Here is a 25233-nt window from a genome sequence, read left to right as displayed (position 1 = left end):
AGGCCGCGGAAAAGGGGCGGAGCTATCTCCCTCAGACACACTGGCGCCATTTTCTCTTCACAGTGCAGCTGGAAGAAAGCTCCCCAGGCTCTCCCCTGTAGTTTTCAGGCTCAAAGGGTTAAAAAGAGAGGGGGGGGGCACTAAATTTAGGCGCAATATTGTATATACAAGCAGCTATGGGGAAAAATTCACTCAATTATAGTGTTAATCCCCACATTATATAGCGCTCTGGTGTGTGCTGGCATACTCTCTCTCTGTCTCCCCAAAGGGCTTTGTGGGGTCCTGTCCTCAGTCAGAGCATTCCCTGTGTGTGTGCGGTGTGTCGGTACAGCTGTGTCGACATGTTTGAGGAGGAGGCTTATATAGTGACGGAGCAGATGCCGATAAATGTGATGTCGCCCCCTGTGGGGCCGATACCAGAGTGGATGGTTAGGTGAAAGGTATTAACCGACAGTGTCAACTCCTTACATAAAAGGGTGGATGACGTAACAGCTGTGGGACAGCCGGCTTCTCAGCCCGCGCCTGCCCAGGCGTCTCAAAGGCCATCAGGGGCTCAAAAACGCCCGCTCATTCAGATGGCAGACACAGATGTCGACACGGAGTCTGACTCCAGTGTCGACAAGGTTGAGACATATACACAATCCACTGGGAACATCTGTGACTTGATCCCGGCAATAAAAAATGTGTTACACATTTCTGACATTAACCTCTAAAAATGGGTTTTTATGTTTGGGGAGAAAAAGCAGGCAGTGTTTTGTTCCCCCATCAGATGAATGAATGAAGTGTGTGAGAAGCGTGGGTTCCCCCTGATAAGAAACTGGTAATTTCTAAAAAGTTACTGATGGCGTACCTTTTCCCGCCAGAGGATAAGTTACGCTGGGAGATATCCCCTAGGGTGGATAAGGCGCTCACACGGTTGTCAAAATAGGTGGCACTGCCGTTTTAGGAACGGCCACTTTGAAGGTACCTGTTGATAAAAAGCAGGAGGCTATCCTGAAGTCTGTTTTTACACACTCAGGTACTAGACTGAAACCTGCAGAGCGTGCTGCTGCAGCGTGGTCGGTGACCCTGTCAAACATACTAGTTTGCTAACATGAGAACATATTAAAGACGTCGTCTTATATATGAGGGATGCACAGAGGGATATTTTGCCGGCTGGCATCCAAAATGAATGTAATGTCCATTCTGTCAGGAGGGTATTAGAGACCTGTCACTGGACAGGTGATGCTGACTTTAAAAGGCGCATAGAGATTCTGCCTTATGAAGGTTAGGAATTATTTGGGGATGGTCTCTGGGACCTCGTATCCGCAGCAACAGCTGGGAAGAAATATTTTTACCTCAGTTTTCCTCACAGACTAAGAAAGCACTGTATTATCAGGTACAGTCCTTTCGGCTTCAGAAAAGCAAGCGGGTCAAAGGCGCTTCCTTTCTGTACAGAGACAAGGGAAGAGGGAAAAAGCTGCACCAGTCAGCCTGTTCCCAGAATCATAATTCTTCTCTCGCTTCCTCTGAGTCCACAGCATGACGCGGGGGCTCCACAGGTGTAGCCAGGTACGGTGGGGGGCCGTCTCAAAAATTTCAGCGATCAGTGGGCTCGCTCACAGGTGGATCCCTGTTTCATTCAAGTAGTATTTCAAGGGTACAAGCTGGAATTCGAGATGTCTTCCCCCCGCCGTTTCCTCAAATATGCCTTGCCGACAACTCCCTCAGGCAGGGAGGCTGTGCTAGAGGCAATTAATAAGCTGTATTCCCATCAGGTAATACTTAAGATGCCCCTACTTCAACAAGGACGAGGTTACTATTCCACACGGTTTGGGGTACCGAAACCGCATGGTTCGGTGTGACCCTTTTTTATATTTAAAATCCTTGAACACATACATAAAAAAATTCAAGTTCAAGATGGAATCGCTCAGGGCGGTTATTGCAAGCCTGGACGAGGGGGATTACATGGTATCCCGGGACATCAAGGATGCTTACCTGCATGTCCCCATTTACTATCCTCGCCAGGAGTACCTCAGATTTGTGGTACAGGATTACCATTACCAAGTCCAGACTCTGCCGTTTGGACTGTACATGGCACCGAGGGTGTTACCAAGGTAATGGCCGGAATGATGATACTCCTTCGAAAAAGGGGAGTTTTTAATGATCCCGTACTTGGACAATCTCCTTATAAGGGCGAGGTCCAAGGAGCAGTTGCTAGTAGGGGTAGCACTATTTTGGAAAGTGCTACAACAGCACGGTTGGATTCTAAACAGTCCAAAGACACAGCTGTTTCCTACGACACGTCTACTGTTCCTGGGGATGGTTCTGGACACAGACCAGAAATAAGTGTTTCTCCCGGAGGAGAAAGCCAAGGAGCTGTCATCTCTAGTCAGAGACCTCCTGAAGCCAAAACAGTTATCGGTGCATCATTGCACGCGAGTCCTGGGAAAAATGATAGCTTCCTACGAAGCAATCCCATTTGGCAGGTTCCATGCAAGAACTTTTCAGGGGGACCTGTTAGACAAGTGGTCCGGATCACATCTTCAGATGCATCGGCTGATAACCCTGTCTCCAAGGACCAGGGTATCTCTACTGTAGTGGCTGCAGAGTGCCCATCTTCAAGAGGGCCTCAGGTTCGACATACAGGACTAGGTCCTAGTGACCATGGATGCCAGCCTTTGAGGCTGGGGGGCAGTCACACAGGGAAGAAGCTTCCAGGGACTTTGGTCAAGTCAGGTGACTTCCCTACATAAATATTCTGGAACTGAGGGCCATTTACAATGCCCTGAGTCAGGCAAGGCCTCTGCTTCAAAAGGCCGGTCCTGATCCAATCAGACAACATCACGGCAGTCGCCCATGTAAACCAACAGGGCGGCACAAGAAGCAGGATGGCGATGGCAGAAGCCACAAGGATTCTCCGATGGGCGGAAAATCATGTGTTAGCACTGTCAGCAGTGTTCATTCCCGGAGTGGACAACTGGGAAGCAGATCTTCTCAGCAGACACGACTTCCACCCGAGAGAGTGGGGACTTCATCCAGAAGTCTTCCTAAGGATTGTACACCATTGGGAAAGGCCACAGGTGGACATGAAGGCGCCCCGCCTCAACAAAAAGCTATAAAAGATATTGCGCCAGGTCAAGGGACCTTCAGGCGATAGCTGTGGACGCTCTGGTAACACCGTGGGTGTACCAGTCGGTTTATGTGTTCCCCCCTCTGCCTCTCATACCAAAGGTACTGAGAATAATAAGAAGGCGAGGAGTAAGAACGATACTCGTGGTTCCGGATTGGCCAAGAAGAGCCTGGAACCCAGAACTTCCAAGAAATTATATCAGAGGACCCATGGCCTCTGTCGCTCAGACAGGACCTGCTGCAGCAGGGGCCCTGTCTGTTCCAAGACTTACCGCGGGTACGTTTTGATGGCATGGCGGTTGAACGCCGGATCCTAAAGGAAAAGGGCATTCCGGAGGAAGTCATTCCTACGCTGATTCAAGCCAGGAAAGATGTAACTGCAAAACATTATCACCGCATATGGCGGAAATATGTTGCTTGGTGTGAGGCCACAAAAGGCCCCAACAGAGGAATTTCAACTAGGTCGATTTCTGCATTTCCTACAAGCAGGAGTGTCTATGGGCCTAAAATTAGGCTCCATTAAGATACAGATCTCGGCTCTGTCGATTTTCTTCCAGAAAGAATTAACTTCAGTACCTGAAGTTCAGACATTGTAAAAGGAGTGCTGCATATTCAGCCCCCGGTTGTGCCTCCAGTGGCACCTTGGGATCTCAACGTGGTGTTGAGTTTCTTAAAATCACATTGGTTTGAACCACTAAAAACCGTGGATCTAAAATTTCTCACGCGGAAAGTGGTCATGTTATTGACCTTGGCTTCGGCCAGGCGTGTATCAGAATTGGCGGCTTTGTCATATAAAAGTCCTTATCTGTTTTTCCATATGGAGAGGGCAGAGTTGAGGACTCGTCCCCAGTTTCTCCCTAAGGTGGTATCAGTTTTTCACTTGAACCAACCTATTGTGCCTGCGGCTACTAGGGACTTGGAGGATTCCAAGTTACTGGACGTAGTCAGGGCCTTGAAAAATTATGTTTCCAGGACGGCTAGAGTCAAGAAAATTGACTCGCTATTTATCCTGTATGCACCCAACAGGCTGGGTGCTCCTGCTTCTAAGCAGACTATCGCTCGCTGGATCTGTGACACGATTCAGCAGGCGCATTCTGCGGCTGGACTGCCGCATCCTAAATCAGTGAAAGCCCATTCCACAGGGAAGGTGGGCTCATCTTGGGCGGCTGCCCGAGAGGTCTCGGCTTTACAACTTTGCCGAGCTGTTACTTGGTCAGGGGCAAACACGTTTGCAAAATTCTACAAATTTGATACCCTGGCTGAGGAGGACCTTGAGTTCTCTCATTCGGTGCTGCAGAGTCATCCGCACTCTCCCGCCCGTTTGGGAGCTTTGGTATAATCCCCATGGTCCTTTCGGAGTTCCCAGCATCCACTAGGACGTTAGAGAAAATAAGATTTTACTCACCGGTAAATCTATTTCTCGTAGTCCGTAGTGGATGCTGGGCGCCCATCCCAAGTGCGGATTGTCTGCAATACTTGTAAATAGTTATTGCTAACTAAAGGGTTATTGTTGAGCCATCTGTTGAGAGGCTCAGTTGTTTTCATACTGTCAAACTGGATATAGTATCACGAGTTGTACGGTGTGATTGGTGTGGCTGGTATGAGTCTTACCCGGGATTCAAAATCCTTCCTTATTATGTCAGCTCGTCCGGGCACAGTGTCCTAACTGAGGCTTGGAGGAGGGTCATAGTGGGAGGAGCCAGTGCACAGCAGGTAGTCATAAATCTTTCTAGAGTGCCCAGCCTCCTTCGGAGCCCGCTATTCCCCATGGTCCTTTCGGAGTTCCCAGCATCCACTACGGACTACGAGAAATAGATTTACCGGTGAGTAAAATCTTATTTTTTACAGGGAGGCTGCTAGCAACAGCCTCCCTGCTTCGTGGGACTAAGGAGGGGAGTAGTATCCACCCTGCGGGGTCTGAGCCACTATCTCCGCTGACAGGACACTGAGCTCCTAAGAGGATCGAACGTTCGCCGCCACAGGGGATCGCTGATGCCGCCACCCCCTTACAGAGCCAGAAGACTTCAGTGGCGAGTTAGTCACCAGCCCCCCTGGCAAGCGGGGAGCTGGTTTGAAGATGGCGGCAACAGGGTAGGGAGCGCAGTACTAACTGCGCTCCGGGGCTCAGCGGTACATGGTGTGGCGCTGTGAGAGGCGCCCTGAGCCAACGCCTACACCCTACACTGTCCAACAAACCTGTCAGGGTCCCAGGATCGCTGCCAGCACATTTCCTCAGGCCAGTATAATCTACAGAAGAGCGGGAAGCAGCACCATGAAAGGGGGCGGAGCTTCTCCTCAGAGCGGACCCAGCAGCGTTCAGCGCCATCTTCCTGCCTGCAGAAGCGCTGACAGGGAGAGCTATCTTGTACGGTACAGGGGGTTGTAGAAGGGAGAGGGAGGCTGTGTAAAGTCTGTGTAACCTATTAAGGTACACAGACAGCGCTGGTAGTGTCATTAGTTCTACCTTTAAAAAGCGCTGTGTGTGGGTTGGCTCCAATCTGTGTCTCTCTGTGGCATACTTGGGGGGGAAACTGTGTCTGATATTTCCGTGTGTGTGTGTGTGTGTGTGTGTGTGTGTGTGTGTGTGTGTGCTCTGACAAGAAAGCCTCGCTAACCTTCCCTGCGTCTAAAGCAAAGGTTCTCAAACTCGGTCCTCAGGACCCAACACAGTGCATGTTTTCCAGGTCTCCTCACAGAATCACAAGTGAAATAATTAGCTCCACCTGTGGACCTTTTAAAATGTGACAGTGAGTAATTAATACACCCGTGCACTTGCTGGGTTACCTGCAAAACATGCACTGTGTGGGGTCCTGAGGAACGAGTTTGAGAAACACTGGTCTAAAGAATTAAACGCTATATTTGAAAAATCCTGGGAAAACCCGGAGAAAAAATTCCAGATCCCAAAAAGGGTTCTGGTTGCTTTTCCCTTCCCTGAAGATAGGAAAAAATGGGAAAATCCACCCATTGTGGACGCATCTGTCTCCAGACTGTCTAAAAAGGTGGTTTTACCTGTTCCTGGATCTACCGTGTTAAAAGAACTGGCAGATCGTAAAAATTGACACTACGCTGAAATCCATTTACATTGCTTGAGGAGTAGCGTTAAGACCCACTATTGCCTATGCATGGATTTCTAAAGCCATAGTAAAGTGGTCAGGCACATTACTAGAGGATTTGGATACAATGGATAGAAGTGACATTAAATTGTTTTTCTCATACGTCCTAGAGGATGCTGGGGTCACCATTAGAACCATGGGGTATAGACTGGATCCGCAGGAGACATGGGCACTTTAAGACTTTGATTGGGTGTGAACTGGCTCCTCCCTCTATGCCCCTCCTCCAGACTCCAGTTTTAGAATTGTGCCCAGGCAGACTGGATGCACACTGAGGAGCTCTACAGAGTTTCTCAGGAAAAGACTTTTGTTAGGTTTTTTATTTTCAGGGAGACTGCTGGCAACAGTCTCCCTGCTTCGTGGGACTTAGGGGAGAGAAGTCAGACCTACTTCTGGTGAGTTTAAAGGATCTGCTTCTTGGCTACAGGACACCATTAGCTCCTGAGGGTCTGATCGCTAGGTACGCCTAGATGCTCATTCCCAGAGCCGGCCGTCACCCCCCTTGCAGAGCCAGAAGTCAGAAGACAGGTGAGTAGAAGACTTCAGTGACGGCTTCTGAGGTGCCGCACAGCACGAGAATTCCACGTGGTGGAGGGTGCACTCTCACTAAATACAAAGTCCAAACATTACTTCACGACAAAATATAATATATTATAAATATAAAATATTCGCGGACCTTTGTCTGTTGGGAGCACCCACCACTGGAATCTTGATGAGTGTGCAGAACTGTCTCATTTATTTTTATATATATATATATATATACCACAAAACAGACTGGCAAGAGGGGACATAGGTGCGGAGACACTGTCCTACCCCCGCCAGTATAAACATTTACTGAAAAAACGCGGGTCTGAAGCGTGCCATTGCGGGGGCGGAGCTTAGTCCTCTCAGCTCACACAGCTCAGCGCCATTTTCTCTACACAGGCTGCAGAGACGCTGGTCCTTCCTCACACTGCTGTACAAGTAACAGGGTAATTTTGGTGCATATTATTATAATATCTCTGGTTGGTGAAGCGCTGGGTTGTGGGCGGGCAAACTGCCTCTGTATCTTTCTGACAGACTTTACTGTGGGTCTGTCCCCTATATGCCCAGTGTGTCTGTGAGTGTCGGGTACACGTGTGTCAGCATGTCTGAGGCGGAGTGCTCTTCCCAGGAGGAGACTGTGTTGGGGACACAAACGGCTGTGGGAGTGACCCTGTCGGCACCGCCGACTCCTGATTGGGCTAATGTGTTGAATGCCTTGAATGCAAATGTGGCTCTTATTAGTAAGAGATTGGATAAATCTGAGTCTCAAAACCAGGCATGGAAGAAGTCTGTGGAGGATGCGTTGTTGCAAGTCCAGACCCCTTCGGGGTCACAAAAAAGATCGTTTGCCCAGTTGGCAGACACGGATACCGACACGGACTCTGACTCCAGTGTCGACTATAGTGATGCCAGATTAGATCCAAAATTGGCAAAGAGCATTCGGTACATGATTGTGGCCTCCTACAAGCGGAACATCTTCTTCGAGATCTGCCGGTACTGATCCAATCAGACAATGTAACAGCAGTAGTGTACATAAACCGTCAGGGAGGAACGAAAAGCAGAGCGGCAATGGCAGAAGCCACAAGGATTTTCCGCTGGGCGGAAAAACATACAAGCGCTCTGTCAGCGATATTCATTCCAGGTTTGGACAACTGGGAAGCAGACTTCCTCAGCAGACACGATCTCCATCCAGGAGAGTGGGGCCTCCACCAAGAAGTCTTCGCAGAGATAACAAGTCGTTGGGGAGTTCCTCAAATAGACATGATGGCATCTCGTCTCAACAAGAAGCTTCAGAGATATTGTTCCAGGTCAAGGGACCCTCAAGCAATAGCGGTGGATGCACTGGTGACACCGTGGGTGTTTTCAGTCGGTGTATGTATTCTCTCCACTTCCTCTAATTCCGAAAGTTCTAAAGATCATAAGAAGAACAAAGATCAGGGCGATCGTCATTGTCCCAGACTGGCCAAGGAGGGCTTGGTATCCAGATCTTCAGGAATTACTCATAGGAGATCCCTGGCCTCTTCCTCTGCACGAGGACCTGTTAAGACAGGGGCCATGCTTGTATCAGGACTTACCGCGGCTGCGTTTAACGGCATGGCGGTTGAACGCAGAATCCTAACCCATAAGGGTATTCCCACAAGTCATTCCCACACTTATTCAGGCCAGAAAAGGGGTAACGGCTAAACTTTACGACCGTATTTGGAGAAAATATATCTCTTGGTGTACTCTACGGAAGAGTTTCGCCTGGGGCGTTTTTTCCATTTTCTACAAGCCGGTGTGGATGCGGGCCTAAAATTAGGCTCAATTAAAGTACAGATTTCAGCCTTATCGGTTTTCTTTCAGAAACAATTGGCCTCCCTTCCAGAAGTTCAGACTTTCGTGAAAGGAGTGTTGCACATCCAACCTCCATTTGTGCCTCCGGTGGCACCTTAGGACCTTAATGTGGTGTTGCAGTTCCTTCAATCACATTGGTTTGAACTTTTGCGGAAGGTGGAGTTGAAATTTCTCACTTGGAAAGTGGTCATCCTGTTGGCCTTGTCATCTGCAAGGCGGTTGTCTGAGTTAGCGACCTTGTCTCACAAGAGCCCTTATTTGATCTTCCATGAAGATAGAGCTGAGTTGAGGACACGTCAGCAATTTTTACCGAAGGTGGTTTCTCTTTCCACATAAACCAACCTATCGTGGTACCTGTGGCTACTGACGCCTTCGTTGAATCAAAATCTCTGGATGTCGTCAGAGCTTTGAAGATTTATGTCGCCAGAACGGCTCACTCTATTTGTCCTGTATGCTCCCAACAAGGTTGGGTGTCCTGCTTCCAAGCAGACCATTGCGCGTTGGATCTGTAACATGATTCAGCAGGCCCATTCCACGGCTGGACTGCCGTTACCGGAATCAGTGAAGGCCCATTCCACTAGGAAGGTGGGCTCGTCCTGGGCGGCCTTGGCATTGCAACTTTGCCGAGCAGCTACTTGGTCGGGGTCAAACACTTTTGCAAAGTTCTACAAGTTTGACACCTTGGCCGATGAAGACCTTAAGTTCGGTCAATCGTTGCTGCAGAGTCATTCGCACTCTCACGCCCGTTCTAGAGCTTTGTATAACCCCATGGTTCTAATGGTGACCCCAGCATCCTCTAGGACGTATTAGAAAATAGGATTTCTCTAACGTCCTAGTGGATGCTGGGGACTCCGTCAGGACCATGGGGAATAGCGGCTCCGCAGGAGACAGGGCACAAAAGTAAAAGCTTTAGGATCAGGTGGTGTTCACTGGCTCCTCCCCCTATGACCCTCCCCCAAGCCTCAGTTAGATTTTTGTGCCCGGCCGAGAAGGGTGCAATCTAGGTGGCTCTCCTAAAGAGCTGCTTAGAGTAAAAGTTTGTTAGGTTTTTTATTTTCAGTGAGTCCTGCTGGCAACAGGCTCACTGCTACGAGGGACTTAGGGGAGAGAAGTGAACTCACCTGCGTGCAGGATGGATTGGCTTCTTAGGCTACTGGACACCATTAGCTCCAGAGGGAGTCGGAACACAGGTCTCACCCTGGGGTTCGTCCCGGAGCCGCGCCGCCGACCCCCCTTGCAGATGCCGAAAAGTGAAGGTCCAGAAACGGCGGCAGAAGACTCTTCAGTCTTCATAAGGTAGCGCACAGCACTGCAGCTGTGCGCCATTGTTGTCAGCACACTTCATAGCAGCGGTCACTGAGGGTGCAGGGCGCCGGGGGGGGGCGCCCTGGGCAGCAATGATAGTACCTTATTCTGGCTAAAAATACATCACATATAGCCCCTGGGGGCTATATAGATGTATTTAACCCCTGCCAGGTCTCAGAAAAACGGGAGAAGAAGCCCGCCGAAAAGGGGGCGGGGCCTATTCTCCTTAGCACACAGCGCCATTTTCCCTCACAGAAATGCTGGTGGGAAGGCTCCCAGGCTCTCCCCTGCACTGCACTACAGAAACAGGGTTAAAACAGAGAGGGGGGGCACTGATTTGGCGATATGACTACATATATTAAAATGCTATAAGGGAAAAGCACTTATATAAAGGTTGTCCCTGTATAATTATAGCGTTTTTGGTGTGTGCTGGCAAACTCTCCCTCTGTCTCCCCAAAGGGCTAGTGGGTCCTGTCCTCTATCAGAGCATTCCCTGTGTGTGTGCTGTGTGTTGGTACGTGTGTGTCGACATGTATGAGGACGATGTTGGGAGGCGGAGCAAATTGCCTGTAATGGTGATGTCACTCTCTAGGGAGTCGACACCGGAATAGATTGCTTATTTAAGGAATTACGTGATAATGTCAACACGCTGCAAGTCGGTTGATGACATGAGACGGCCGGCAAACATATTAGTATCTGTCCAGGCGTCTAAAACACCGTCAGGGACGTTATAATGCCCATTTTACCTCAGTCGGTCGACACAGACACGGACACTGACTCCAGTGTCGACGGTGAAGAAACAAACGTATTTTCCTTTAGGGCCACACGTTACTTGTTAAGGGCAATGAAGGAGGTGTTACATATTTCTGATACTACAAGTACCACAAAAAAGGGTATTATGTGGGGTGTGGAAAAACTACCTATAGTTTTTCCTGAATCAGATAAATTAAATGAAGTGTGTGATGAGGCGCGGGGTTCCCCCGATAGAAAATTATTGGCGGTATACCCTTTCCCGCCAGAAGTTAGGGCGCGTTGGGAAACACCCCTTAGGGTGGATAAGGCGCTCACACGCTTATCAAAACAAGTGGCGGTACCGTCTCCAGATACGGCCGCCCTCAAGGAGCCAGCTGATAGGAGGCTGGAAAATATCCTAAAAAGTATATACACACGTACTGGTGTTATACTGCGACCAGCGATCGCCTCAGCCTGGATGTGCAGCGCGGGGGTGGCTTGGTCGGATTCCCTGACTGAAAATATTGATACCCTTGACAGGGACAGTATTTTATTTACTATAGAGCATTTAAAGAATGCATTTCTATATATGCGAGATGCACAGAGGGATATTTGCACTCTGGCATCAAGAGTAAGTGCGATGTCCATATCTGCCAAAAGATGTTTATGGACACGACAGTGGTCAGGTGATGCAGATTCCAAACGGCACAAAGATGTATTGCCGTATAAAGGGGAGGAGTTATTTGGGGTCGGTCCATCGGACCTGGTGGCCACGGCAACTGCTGGGAAATCCACCGTTTTTACCCTAAGTCACATCTATGCAGAAAAAGACACCGTCTTTTCAGCCTCAGTCCTTTCGTCCCCATAAGCATATCTGCCCAGGGATAGAGGAAAGGGAAGAATACTGCAGCAGGCAGCCCATTCCCAGGAACAGAAGCCTTCCACCGCTTCTGCCAAGTTCTCAGCATGACGCTGGAGCCGTACAGGACCCCTGGATCCTACAAGTAGTATCCCAGGGGTACAGATTGGAAAGTCGAGACGTTTCCCCTCGCAGGTTCCTGAAGTCTGCTTTACCAACGTCTCCCTCCGACAGGGAGGCAGTATTGGAAACAATTCACAAGCTGTATTCCCAGCAGGTGATAATCAAAGTACCCCTCCCACAACAAGGAAAGGGGTATTATTCCACACTATATTGTGGTACTGAAACCAGAAGGCTCGGTGAGACCTATTCTAAATCTGAAATATTTGAACACTTAAAAAGGTTCAAATCAAGATGGAGTCACTCAGAGCAGTGATAGCGAACCAGGTAGAAGGGGACTATATGGTGTCCCGGGACATCAGGGATGCTTACCTCCATGTCCCAATTTGCCCTTCTCACCAAGGGTATCTCAGGTTCGTGGTACAGAACTGTCACTATCAGTTTCAGACGCTGCCGTTTGGATTGTCCACGGCACTCCGGGTCTTTACCAAGGTAATGCCCGAAATGATGATTCTTCTTCGAAGAAAATGGACGACCTCCTGATAAGAGCAAGGTCCAGAGAACAGTTGGAGGTCGGAGTAGCACTATCTCAAGTAGTTCTACGACAGCACGGGTGGATTCTAAATATTCCAAAACCGCAGTTGTTTCCGACGACACGTCTGCTGTTCCTAGGGATGATTCTGGACACAGTCCAGAAAAAGGTGTTTCTCCCGGAGGAGAAAGCCAGGGAGTTATCCGAGCTAGTCAGGAACCTCCTAAAACCAGGAAAAGTGTCAGTGCATCATTGCACAAGAGTCCTGGGAAAAATGGTGGCTTATTACGAAGCGATTCCATTCGGCAGATTCCACGCAAGAACTTTTCAGTGGGATCTGCTGGACAAATGGTCCGGATCGCATCTTCAGATGCATCAGCGGATAACCCTATCTCCAAGGACAAGGGTGTCTCTCCTGTGGTGGTTACAGAGTGCTCATCTTCTAGAGGGCCGCAGATTCGGCATTCAGGATTGGATGCTGGTGACCACGGAGGCTGGGGAGCAGTCACACAGGGAAAAAATTTCCAGGGAGTGTGATCAAGTCTGGAGACTTTTCTCCACATAAATATACTGGAGCTAAGGGCAATTTATAATGCTCTAAGCTTAGCAAGACCTCTGCTTCAAGGTCAGCCGGTATTGATCCAGTGGGACAACATCACGGCAGTCGCCCACGTAAACAGACAGGGCGGCACAAGAAGCAGGAGGGCAATGGCAAAAACTGCAAGGATTTTTCGCTGGGCGGAAAATCATGTGATAGCACTGTCAGCAGTGTTCATTCCGGGAGTGGACAACTGGGAAGCAGACTTCCTCAGCAGGCACGACCTCCACCCGGGAGAGTGGGGACTTCATCGGGAAGTTTTCCACATGATTGTGAACCGTTGGGAAAGACCAAAGGTGTACATGATGGCGTCCCGCCTGAACAAAAAACTGGACAGGTATTGCGCCAGGTCAAGAGACTTTCAGGCGATAGCTGTGGACGTTCTGGTAACACCGTGGGCGTACCAGTCGGTGTATGTGTTTCCTCCTCTGCTTCTCATACCCAAGGTATTGAGAATTATAAGATGTAGAGGAGTAAGAACTATACTCGTGGCTCCGGATTGGCCAAGAAGGACTTGGTACCCGGAACTTCAAGAGATACTCACAGAGGACTCATGACCTCTGCCGCTAAGAAGGGACTTGCTTCAGCACGTACCATGTCTGTTCCAAGACTTACCGCGGCTGCGTTTGACGGCATGGCGGTTGAACGCCGGATCCTAAGGGAAAAAGGCATTCCGGAAGAGGTCATTCCTACCCTGGTCAAAGCCAGGCAGGACGTGACCGCACAACATTATCACCACATGTGGCGAAAATATGTTGCGTGGTGTGAGGCCAGGAAAGCTCCACGAAGAAATTTCAACTCGGTCGATTCCTGCATTTCCTGCAAACAGGAGTGTCTATGGGCCTCAGATTGGGGTCCATTAAGGTTCAAATTTCGGCCCTGTCGATTTTCTTCCAGAAAGAATTGGCTTCAGTTCCTGAAGTCCAGAAGTTTGTCAAGGGAGTACTGCATATACAACCCCCTTTTGTGCCTCCAGTGGCACTGTGGGATCTCAACGTAGTGCTGGGATTCCTCAAATCACATTGGTTTAAACCGCTCAAATCTGTGGATTTGAAATATCTCACATGGAAAGTGACCATGATGTTGGCCCTGGCCTCGGCCAGGCGAGTGTCAGCATTGGCGGCTGTCCATTCGGACAGGGCAGAGCTGCGGACTCGTCCCCAGTTTCTCCCTAAGGTGGGGTCAGCGTTTCACCTGAACCAGCTTATTGTGGTACCTGCGGCTACTAGGGACTTGGAGGACTCCAAGTTGCTAGATGTTGTCAGGGCCCTGAAAATATCGGTTTCCAGGACGGCTGGAGTCAGGAAAACTGACTTGCTGTTATCCTGTAGGCACCCAAAAAACTGGGTGCTCTTGCTTCTAAGCAGACGATTGCTAGTTGGATGTGTAGTACAATTCAGCTTGCACATTCTGTGGCAGGCCTGCCACAGCCAAAATATGTAAATGCCCATTCCACAAGGAAGGTGGGCTCATCCTGGGCGGCTGCCCGAGGGGTCTCGGCATTACAACTCTGCCGAGCAGCTACGTGGTCGGGGGGAGAACACGTTTGTAAAATTCTACAAATTTGATACCCTGGCTAAAGAGGACCTGGAGTTCTCTCATTCGGTGCTGCAGAGTCATCCGCACTCTCCCGCCCGTTTGGGAGCTTTGGTATAATCCCCATGGTCCTGACGGAGTCCCCAGCATCCACTAGGACGTTAGAGAAAATAAGATTTTACTTACCGATAAATCTATTTCTCGTAGTCCGTAGTCGATGCTGGGCGCCCATCCCAAGTGCGGATTGTCTGCAATACTTGTACATAGTTATTGGTACAAAAAATCGGGTTATTATTGTTGTGAGCCATCTTTTCAGAGGCTCCGCTGTTATCATGCTGTTAACTGGGTTCAGATCACAGGTTGTACAGTGTGATTGGTGTGGCTGGTATGAGTCTTACCCGGGATTCAAAATCCTTCCTTATTGTGTACGCTCGTCCGGGCACAGTATCCTAACTGATGCTTGGAGGAGGGTCATAGGGGGAGGAGCCAGTGCACACCACCTGATCCTAAAGCTTTTACTTTTGTGCCCTGTCTCCTGCGGAGCCGCTATTCCCCATGGTCCTGACGGAGTCCCCAGCATCCACTACGGACTACGAGAAATAGATTTATCGGTAAGTAAAATCTTATTTTTAATACCTACCGGTAAATCCTTTTCTCTTAGTTCGTAGAGGATGCTGGGCGCCCATCCCAGTGCGTAATGTATCTGCAGTTAATAGTCCTGGTTACACATATGTTGTGTTACGGTTATTGTCAGCCTGTTGCTGAAATTAGAAAAACAAAGGTGTGAGACCACAGTGTAGTGCGCTAAAAAGAAAACAATATGCAGCCAGATCAGAAATACCAACAACTGGAGGATTCCTCCAACCCCCACCACAAAAGTGTACAAATGAACAAAATGAGTATGACTTATCCGGCGCTGTTGTTTCAAATGCAGGTTATGTAAAAGCAATTCTGGTATAGCTTTTCTTAGGGCAATATCCAATTATTCAAACGATACATGGGAAGAAGAGAAAAGTATAATATAGTGAAGTACAGTTTCATATGCTTTTAATGACTTAAAAAAGATTCTCGCTCCATACAAATGTATGGAGCGAGAATCTTTTTTAAGTCATTAAAAGCATATGAAACTGTACTTCACTATATTATACTTTTCTCTTCTTCCCATGTATCGTTTGAATCATTGGATATTGCCCTAAGAAAAGCTATACCAGAATTGCTTTTACATAACCTGCATTTGAAACAACAGCGCCGGATAAGTCATACTCATTTTGTTCATTTGTACACTGTTGCTGAAATTGTTCATGCCGTTGGCTTGTGTTCTGTTGAATGCCACGTTGTGAGGCATGCTTGAGGTGTGAGCTGGTATGAATCTCACCTTAGTTAATAAATAAATCTGTCCGTCTCCCTGGGCACAGTTCCTATAACTGGAGTCTGGAGGAGGGGCATAGAGGGAGGAGCCAGTTCACACCCATTCAAAGTCTTAAAGTGCCCATGCCTCCTGCGGATCACATCTATACCCCATGGTTCTAATGGTGAACCCAGCATCCTCTACGGACTAAGAGAAAAGGATTTACCGGTAGGTATTAAAATCCTATTTTACGTAACATACAGGATTCTGCAGGGTTCATTGTGGAATCCATGAAAGACCTGGGGACGCTGACTGCACGGATATCTTCCATGTCGGTCTTAGCCCGCAGGGGACTCTGGCTACGCCAATGGTCTGCAGATGCGGAATCCAGGAGAAGTGTGGAGAACCTACCCTACACAGGTCAGGCTCTATCTGGGGAGGCGTGGATTTCCACGGCAACCGCGGGTAAGTCACCGTTCCTTCCCTCTGCTACACCTTCTATGAAGAAACCATTTTCTTCAGCTGTGCCGCAGTCCTTTCGGACCGCTAAGGCAAAAAAGTTCAAGCCTCGTACCACTTTCTTTAGAGGTTGTCGGGCAAAATCCAAAAAAGCCTGCTCCTGCAGGCTCCCAGGACCAGAGACCTGCTTCTGGTTCCTCAAATTCCTCAGCAAGGCGGTGGACATCGAAGCCTGGAGGACGAGCTGGTGGGTGCGAGACTCAGACGTTTCAGACATGTCTGGGTGTCGTCTAGCCTGGATCCCTGGGTACAGGATATTGTGTCCCAGGGATACAGACTGGTGTTTCGAGAACTCCCGCCTCACCGATTCTTCAAATCAGGCTTGCCAGCTTTGCTGACAGACAGGGCTATCCTACAGGAAGCCATCCTACAACTGGAAAAGTCACAGGTCCATTGTCCCAGTTCCACCTCATATGCAAAACAAGGGTTGTTATTCAGACCTTTTCGTGGTACCGAAACCGGATGGTTCTGTCAGACCAATTTGAACTTGAAATCATTAAACCCTTACCTGAGGGTGTTCAAATTCAAAATGGAGTCTCTCAGAGCAGTGATTGCAGGTCTGGAGGAGGGAGAGTTTCTGTTGTCCCTGGATATCAAGGATGCATACCTCCACATTCCGATTTGGCCGTCTCAACAGGCTTATTACGACAGTCACTATCAATTCCAGGCACTGCCATTCAACCTCTCCACAGCACAGAGGGTGTTCCCCAAGGTGATGGCAGAGATGATGGTTCTCCTCCGCAGACAGGGGGTGAACATAATTCCATATCTGGACAATCTGCTGCTAAAGGCATCGTCCAGGGAGAAGTTGTTGCAGTCCATTGTTCTCACGACTCCTCTGCTCAGGGAACACGGTTGGATCCTGAATCTTCCAAAATCACATTTGGAGCCGACCAGGAGGTTGTCTTTTCTGGGAATGATCCTCGACATGGAAGTACAGAGGGTGTTTCTTCCAGGAGGAGAAAGCGTTGGTGTTACAAACAATGGTCCAGGATGTCCTGAAGCCAGTCTGGGTTTCGGTTCATCAGTGCATTCACCTTCTGGGGAAGATGGGTGCCTCTTACGAGGCTCTACAGTACGGAAGGTTTCATGCTCGGCCCTTCCAACTGAATCTCCTGGACAAGTGGTCGGGATCTCATCTACACATGCACCAGAGAATACGTCTGTGGCAGAAAGCCAGAATTTCACTCCTCTGGGGGCTGCAACTACCTCATCTTCTGGAGGGCCGCAGGTTCGTGATTTAGGACTAGGTCCTTCTAACCACGGATGCAAGTCTCCGGGGCTGGGGCGCAGTCACTCAGGGGGAAAACTTCCCAGGACGTTGGTCAAGCCTGGAATCCAGTATTCCAATAAACATTCTGTAACTAAGAGCCGTCTACAATGGTCTTCTACAAGCGGCCCATCTTCTGCAAGATCGAGCCATTCAAGTGTAGTCGGACAAGGTAACGACAGTGGCTTACATGAACCAACAGGGCGGGACGAAGAGAAGAGCTGCAATGTCAGAAGTATCAAGAATCATCCTCTGGGCAGAAAAACACGCCTTGGCGCTCTCAGCAATCTTCATTCCGGAAGTAGACAACTGGGAAGCGGACTTCCTCAGCGGACACACTCTCTATCCAGGAGAGTGGGGACTCCATCAGGAGGTGTTCGCGGAGGTAGCAGATCTTTGGGGTGTACCTCAAATAGACATGATGACCTCTCGTCTCAACAAGAAGCTTCGGCGGTATTGTTCCAGGTCGAGGGACCCACAAGCCAGGGCGGTTCACGCCCTAGTGACTCCGTGGGTGTTCCAGTCGATGTACATGTTTCCTCCACTTCCACTCATTCCAAGTATTCTAAAACTCATAAGGAGAACAAGAGTTCAGGCAATCCTCATTGCTCCGGACTGGCCAAGAAGGGCTTGGTACGGGAATCTTCTGGATCTACTGCTAGAAGAGATGAGGCCTCTTCCTCTTCAGGAGGACCTGCTGCAGCAGGGGCTGTTCGCTTATCAAGACTTACCGCGGCTACGTTTGACGGCATGGAGGTTGAACGCCAGATATTAGCTCGGAAGGGCATTCCGAACAAGGTTATTCCTTCCCTGATACAGGCAAGGAAAGGAGTAACGTCTAAACATTACCATCGTATTTGGAAAAAATATGTATCTTGGTGTGAGTCCAAGAAGTTTCCTACGGTGGTATTTCAACTGTGACGGTTTCTCCTCTTCCTGCAAGCAGATGTGGATATGGGCCCAAGGTTGGGATCCATAAAGGTCCAGATTTCGTCCCTATCCATTTTGTTCCAGAAACAATTGGCTTCCCTCCCTGAGGTTCAGACTTTTCTGAAAGGGGTTCTGCATATCCAGCCTCCCTTTGTGCCGCCTCAAGGCGCCCTGGATCTTAATGTGGTGTTACAGTTTCTCCAATCGGATTTCTTCGAGCCTGTACCGGAGGTTGAGGTCAAGTTTCTCACGTGGAAGGCTGTCACTTTGTTGGCCTTAGCTTCTGCTAGACGTGTGTCGGAGTTTGGGGCTTTGTCTTGTAAGAGCCCCTACTAGATCTTCCATGAAGATAGAGCTGAGCTCCGGACACGTCAGCAGTTCCTTCCGAAATGTTGTGTCAGCATTTCATATCACCCAGCCTATTGTGGTGCCAGTTGCTACTGACTCCTCAATTTCATCAAAGTCCTTGGATGTTGTCAGGGCTCTGAAAACCTATGTGAAGAGGCTGCTCGTCACAGAAAAATGGACTCTCTGTTTGTCCTGTATGATCCCAAGAAACTTGCTGGATTAGGTTCACTATTCAGCATGCGTATTCTACGGCAGGATTGCTGTGTCCTACATCTGTTAAGGCCCACTCTACTCTTAAAGTGGGTTCTTCCTGGGCGGCTGCCCGGGGTGTCTCGGCTTTACAGCTTTGCCGAGCGGCTACTTGGTCTGGGTCGAACACGTTCTACAAGTTCGATACTTTGGCCGCTGAGGACCTGAAGTTTGGTCAATCAGTTCTGCAGGAGCCTCCGCGCTCTCCCTCCCGTTCTGGGAGCTTTGGTACATCCCCATGGTAATAATGTGGACCCCAGCATCCTCTAGGACGTAAGAGAAAATAGGATTTTAATTACCTACCGGTAAATCCTTTACTCGTAGTCCGTAGAGGATGCTGGGTGCCCGCCCAGCACTTTGTGATCCTGCAGTTGTTACTTAGTTCAGTACTGCTTAGTTCTTGGTTAAGTACTGTTTTGTTACTTGGTTAAGTAATATTGTTCAGCTGTTGCTGATGTTTCAAGTTGGTTAGCTTGGTTTGCCTTGTGTGTGAGCTGGTGTGAATCTCGCCACTATCTGTGTAAAATCCTTCTCTCAAAGTTGTCTGTCTCCTCGGGCACAGTTTCTAGACTGAGTCTGATAGGAGGGGCATAGAGGGAGGAGCCAGCCCACACACTCAAACTCTTAAAGTGCCAGTGGCTCCTAGTGGACCCGTCTATACCCCATGGTACTAATGTGGACTCCAGCATCCTCTACGGACTACGAAAAAAGGATTTACCGGTAGGTTATTAAAATCCTATTTTCGGCAACAAAAGACGCCTGGTGCTAACGGAATTGCACGGGACCTGCCAGCTCACTCATGCCAGGCATCTCTCGTTGTGTGCTGTATTGGGGCAAGATGTATGATGACACATTTGTTTGTCCTAAAAAGAAAAAAGTAGCTGTAAACCATGTGTCTGGAAGAGAGCTTCAAACCTATTGTTTTATATGTAAATGAGGAGCGAGTAATAAACTTGCAGCCGATATTCAATATGTACAGTAAACACTTAAAAATGTATTCTTCACACTCTCTTAAATGAAGGAAGTATAGGGAGACTGTGGTCTTTTTATGACATACTGTACATGCACACAGGCACTATATCCAAATCATATCATGTCCTCTCAAACAGGTGACAAATTTCCATCTCATATGTTCTATATTCCTATTTCTTACAGCTAAAAGCTCAGAATGACCGGGAAGCCCAGAGCATAGATGTCATTTTTACAGAGAGACAAGCGTAAGTAGTTTTACTGAAGAATTTCTTGAAGGATTGTTTTTGAGACCACATTAGGTTATTCATTGATTCATAAAGGCAGTGGAGTCGCTATGGTGGTGCAGGCCACACTAGGTATCACTATTGGCATTGGGTGCTGCAGTGTGGCATTCTGCTGCATCACTTGGCTATTGTCACAGAGGAGGAGGCAACAACAGTGCAGGCACTAGTCTCCGGGGGCAGCCCAGCATCTCTGGGGGTGCTGGGCATGCCCCCGGACTGATGTAATCGTGATTCCCAACAAGGCCACACCCAGCAGATATAATTCAGCACGAGGTATAGCTATTTACCCTTCCAGGTAATACAATAAATATATCATTGCTTATTCTTGCTCACTGCTCTGTGGGGTGCAAGAAAAACAATATTTTTTAGCTGTAATATCCTGCATAATGTTATCATGCCAGACATCGAGGGAACCTCTCGCTGAAGTGTATCAATCCCGTTACACAATATATTCTGTTCTGACTATTCTATGCAATTAGAAGTAGTATAATTGTGCTTTCCATGTGCAACCAGTAAGAAATATGCTATCATTAACATGAAGTAGACTAACACCTAGTTACTACTACAGCAGGTAGAGCAGTGTTCTATTTTAAAAGGGAATATTTAGCATAAATAGGGAATCGGGGAATATTTAGGGAAAACGTGACAAGTGATACTGCAAGATGCATGGTTGTTTACAGGATGTACAGGATGTATTGTGAAAATGCTTTAAAAATAGAATACTATGAAGATACCTAGGACCTTATTCAGCATCAGTCGCAGTTTCTGCAATTTTTTTTTTTTTTTTTTTTTTTTGAATAGAGTATTTTTATTCAACAGAATGGAAGAAGTACAGACTTTTCAGTGTATGCCGGGAAATCCGGGTGACATTACATAACATTTATAGTTTGCATAGCCCCGCCACACCATATACACACAAATTTGAGCATGACCGGCAGATATAAGGCCATCTAATAACAACCCACAAAGCAATTTTTCGAAGTCTGAAAATAAATGTCAACACATTCATAAAACATTTTCACATTTCTCCCCAAACTAGCTCAATTAACCCCCCAACTATAAGGCCAGATACGGCCTGGTGCACCGAACAAAAATACCTAAAATACCCATAATTATCAAACTAAATAAATAATAACAAACAAAACAAAAGCATAAGCAAAGTAAAACAAATCAATACCATCAAGTCTATGGTCTCGTGGTCGTGCGACAGTTTCTGCAATCTTAGCAAAAACTGCGACTGGAGATTTCTCCGCTTGGGACTGCCCATCGCAAGGTCCGCCCAGGAATGCGATCGCATGAAACTATGGTTGACCCCTGCCTGCGCAGCCCAGCTGCAAAGGCAGACGCACTGCCGCCATTTCTTTTATTTGAACAGCTGCGTGTGACATCAAGCAGTCGCCCCAAAACCGCTCCGGACACGCCTGCGCTTTTGCCGGTACGCCGCCCCCACCCCCCTGCCCCCAATGCCGCGTCGCTGCCCCTGTGAACTCCTACCCGACTCCCACCATTGTCATTCACGTTGTGGTCACATCCTTCCAGGATGTGACCGCTATGTTTTATGTCGACACAGGTGCAGTATGGCTTCTGCGCATGCACAATTTGCAGAAAATCGTCAAACTGCGATGCGACCACATTAGCGATCAAAGCTGAATCAGGTCCCTAGTTTGCGAAAATAAAAGTAACCATGATTTCTCTTACGTCCTAGAGGATGCTGGGGTCTCCGTAAGGACCATGGGGTATAGACGGGCTCGGCAGGAGACATGGGCACTCTAAAGACTTTAGATGGGTGTGCACTGGCTCCTCCCTCTATGCCCCTCCTCCAGACCCCAGTTAGATCCTGTGCCCAGAGGAGACTGGGTGCACTGCAGGGGAGCTCTACTGAGTTTCCCTGAAAAAGACTTTTTGTTCGTTTTTTTATTTTCAGGGAGCACTGCTGGCAACAGGCTCCCTGCATCATGGGACTGAGGGGAGAGAAGCAGACCTACTTAAATGATAGGCCCTGCTTCTTAGGCTACTGGACACCATTCGCTCCAGAGGGTCGGAACGCAGGTCTCACCCTCGCCGTTCGTCCTGGAGCCGCGCCGCCGTCCTCACAGAGCCGGAAGATAGAAGCCGGGTGAGTATGAGAAGAAAGAAGACTTCAAAGGCGGCAGAAGACTTCAGATCTTCTATGAGTTAACGCGCAGCGGTAACGCTGCGCGCCATTGCTCCCACGTTAACACACACACTGGCGGCACTGTATGGGTGCAGGGCGCAGGGGGGGCGCCCTGGGCAGCAATTAATAAACCTCTAGGGACACTGGCATAGTTATATACTGCGAAGGCAGTATATTACAAAAAACCCCGCCAGTATAAAGATTTGAGCGGGATCGAAGCCCGCCAGTGAGGGGGCAGAGCTTGATTCCTCAGCACTAACCAGCGCCATTTTCTCCACAGCATGCTGCAGAGTAGCTGGCTCCCCCGACTCTCCCCTGCTGAACACAAGTACAGAGGGCAAAAAAGAGGGGGGCACATTTATTTGGCGCAGTGAGTATATTTTATAAAAGCGCTGTACTGACTGGGATTTTATTCCAGTGTCCGGTGGCGCTGGGTGTGTGCTGGCATACTCTCTCTCTGTCTCTCCAAAGGGCCTTATTGGGGGACTGTCTCCATATATATATATATATATATATATATATATATATATATATATATATCTATCCCTGAGTGTGTGTGGTTGTCGGTACGTGTGTGTCGGCATGTCTGAAGCGGAAGGCTCATCTAAGGAGGAGGTGGAGCAGATGATTGTGGTGTCTCCGTCGGCGACGCAGACACCTGATTGGCTGGATATGTGGAATGTTTTAAATGCAAATGTGTCTTTATTACATAAGAGAATGGACAAAGCAATCTATGGCTTTGGCTGTATCACAGGGCCCTCCAGGGTCTCAGAAATGTCCCCTGTCCCAAGTAGCAGACACGGATACCGACACTGATTCTGACTCCAGTGTCGACTACGATGATGCGAGGTTACACCCAAGGGTGGCCAAAAGTATTCATTATATGATTATTGCAATAAAAGATGTTTTGCATATCACAGATGACCCATCTGTCCCTGACACGAGGGTATGCATGTTTAAGGAAAAGAAACCTGAGGTAACCTTTCCCCCATCTCATGAGCTGAACGCGTTATTTGAAAAGGCTTGGGAAACTCCGGACAAGAAACTGCAGATTCCCAAGAGAATTCTTATGGCGTATCCTTTCCCTGCAATACACATACGGGTGCCTTGCTCAGACCGGCAATAGCGTCGGCTTGGGTTTGTAGCGCTGTAGCAGCTTGGGCAGATACCTTGTCATCTGACATTGATACCCTAGATAGGGATAGCATTTTATTGACCTTGGGTCACATTAAAGACGCAGTCTTATATATGAGAGATGCTTCGAGAGACGTTGGGCTGTTAGGTTCAAGAGCCAACGCCATGGTGATTTCTGCTAGGCGAGCCCGGTGGACCCGCCAATGGACGGGTGATGCCGACTCAAAGAGAAATATGGAAGTTTTGCCTTACAAGGGTGAGGTTTTATTTGGGGAAGGTCTCGCGGACCTGGTTTCCACAGCTACCGCGGGTAAATCTACTTTTTTACCTTATGTTTCCCCACAGCAAAAGAAAATACCACAATATCAGATGCAGTCCTTTCGGTCGCATAAGTCCAGAAGAGGTCGGGGCTCTTTCTTCCTTCCTCGCCAGAGGTAAGGGTAGAGGGAAAAGAATGCCTGCTACGGCTAGTTCCCAGGAGCAGAAGTCCTCCCCGGCTTCTACTAAATCAACCGCATGACGCTGGGGCTCCACTGAGGGAGTCCGCGCCGGTGGGGGAACGTCTTCGACTCTTCAGCCACGTCTGGGTTCAGTCAGACGTGGATCCTTGGGTGATGGAAATTGTATCCCAAGGCTACAAGCTGGAATTCGAAGAGGTGCCACCGTGCCGATTTTTCAAATCGGCTTTACCAGCTTCTCCCCCAGAGAGGGAGATAGTTTTAGCTGCAATTCAAAAAGTGTGTCAACAGCAAGTGATTGTCAAGGTTCCCCTAGTTCAACAGGGGAAGGAGTACTATTCATCCCTGTTTGTGGTTCCGAAACCGGATGGCTCGGTCAGACCCATTCTAAATCTAAAATCCCTAAACCTGTACTTGAAAAAGTTCAAATTCAAAATGGAATCGCTCCGGGCAGTTATCTCCAGCCTGGAAGGGGGTGATTTTCTGGTGTCACTAGACATAAATGATGCATACCTTCATGTCCCCATATATCCCCCTCATCAGGCGTACCTGAGATTCGCTGTACAGGACTGTCATTACCAATTTCAGACGTTGCCGTTTGGGCTTTCCACGGCCCCAAGGATTTTCACCAAGGTAATGGCGGAAATGATGGGCCTCCTGCGCAGGCAGGGAGTCACAATTATCCCGTGCTTGGACGATCTCCTGATAAAAGCGAGATCGAGAGATCAATTGCTGAAAAGCGTGTCGCTCGGCTATCTTTCCTAGGCATGATTCTGGACACGGAACAAAAGAGGGTTTTTCTCCCAATGGAAAAAGCCCAGGAACTCCAGAACTTGGTCAGAGACTTGTTAAAACCGAAAAGAGTGTCAGTCCATCAATGCACTCGAGTACTGGGAAAAATGGTGGCGACCTACGAGGCCATCCCCTTCGGCAGGTTCCATGCGAGGACGTTTCAGTGGGACCTTCTGGACAAGTGGTCGGGGTCCCATCTACAAATACATCAGAAAATAAGCCTGTCCCCCAGGGCCAGGGTGTCTCTCCTGTGGTGGCTGCAGAGTGCTCACCTTCTCGAGGGTCGCAGGTTCGGCATTCAAGGCTGGGTTCTGGTGACCACGGACGCGAGCCTCCGAGGATGGGGAGCAGTCACACAAGGAAGAAATTTTCAGGGGCTATGGTCAAGCCAGGAGGCTTGTCTACACATCAGCTTACTGGAATTGAGGGCCATATACAACGGCCTACGACAAGCGGAGAATCTTCTTCGCGACCTACTGGTTCTGATTCAATCAGACAACGTCACAGCTGTGG

The 25233-nt window shown here is 48.7% G+C and overlaps 1 protein-coding gene across 2 annotated transcripts in view; it reads left to right on the top strand.

Annotated features, from left to right (window-relative positions):
- Nucleotides 1–25233, top strand: part of IFT74 (intraflagellar transport 74) — a 386790-nt gene that overhangs the window by 98548 nt on the left and 263009 nt on the right. For both annotated transcript variants that reach the window (XM_063914103.1, XM_063914102.1), the window contains exon 8: nucleotides 20081–20142. In XM_063914103.1, the coding sequence (XP_063770173.1) occupies nucleotides 20081–20142 (62 nt within the window). The remainder of the gene's footprint in view (nucleotides 1–20080; nucleotides 20143–25233) is intronic.

This window comes from Pseudophryne corroboree, chromosome 1 (genome assembly GCF_028390025.1).
Source record: "Pseudophryne corroboree isolate aPseCor3 chromosome 1, aPseCor3.hap2, whole genome shotgun sequence".
NCBI lineage: Eukaryota > Metazoa > Chordata > Amphibia > Anura > Myobatrachidae > Pseudophryne > Pseudophryne corroboree.
Note: the sequence above shows the minus strand (reverse complement) of the source record. Positions and strands in the feature narration are given on the sequence as shown.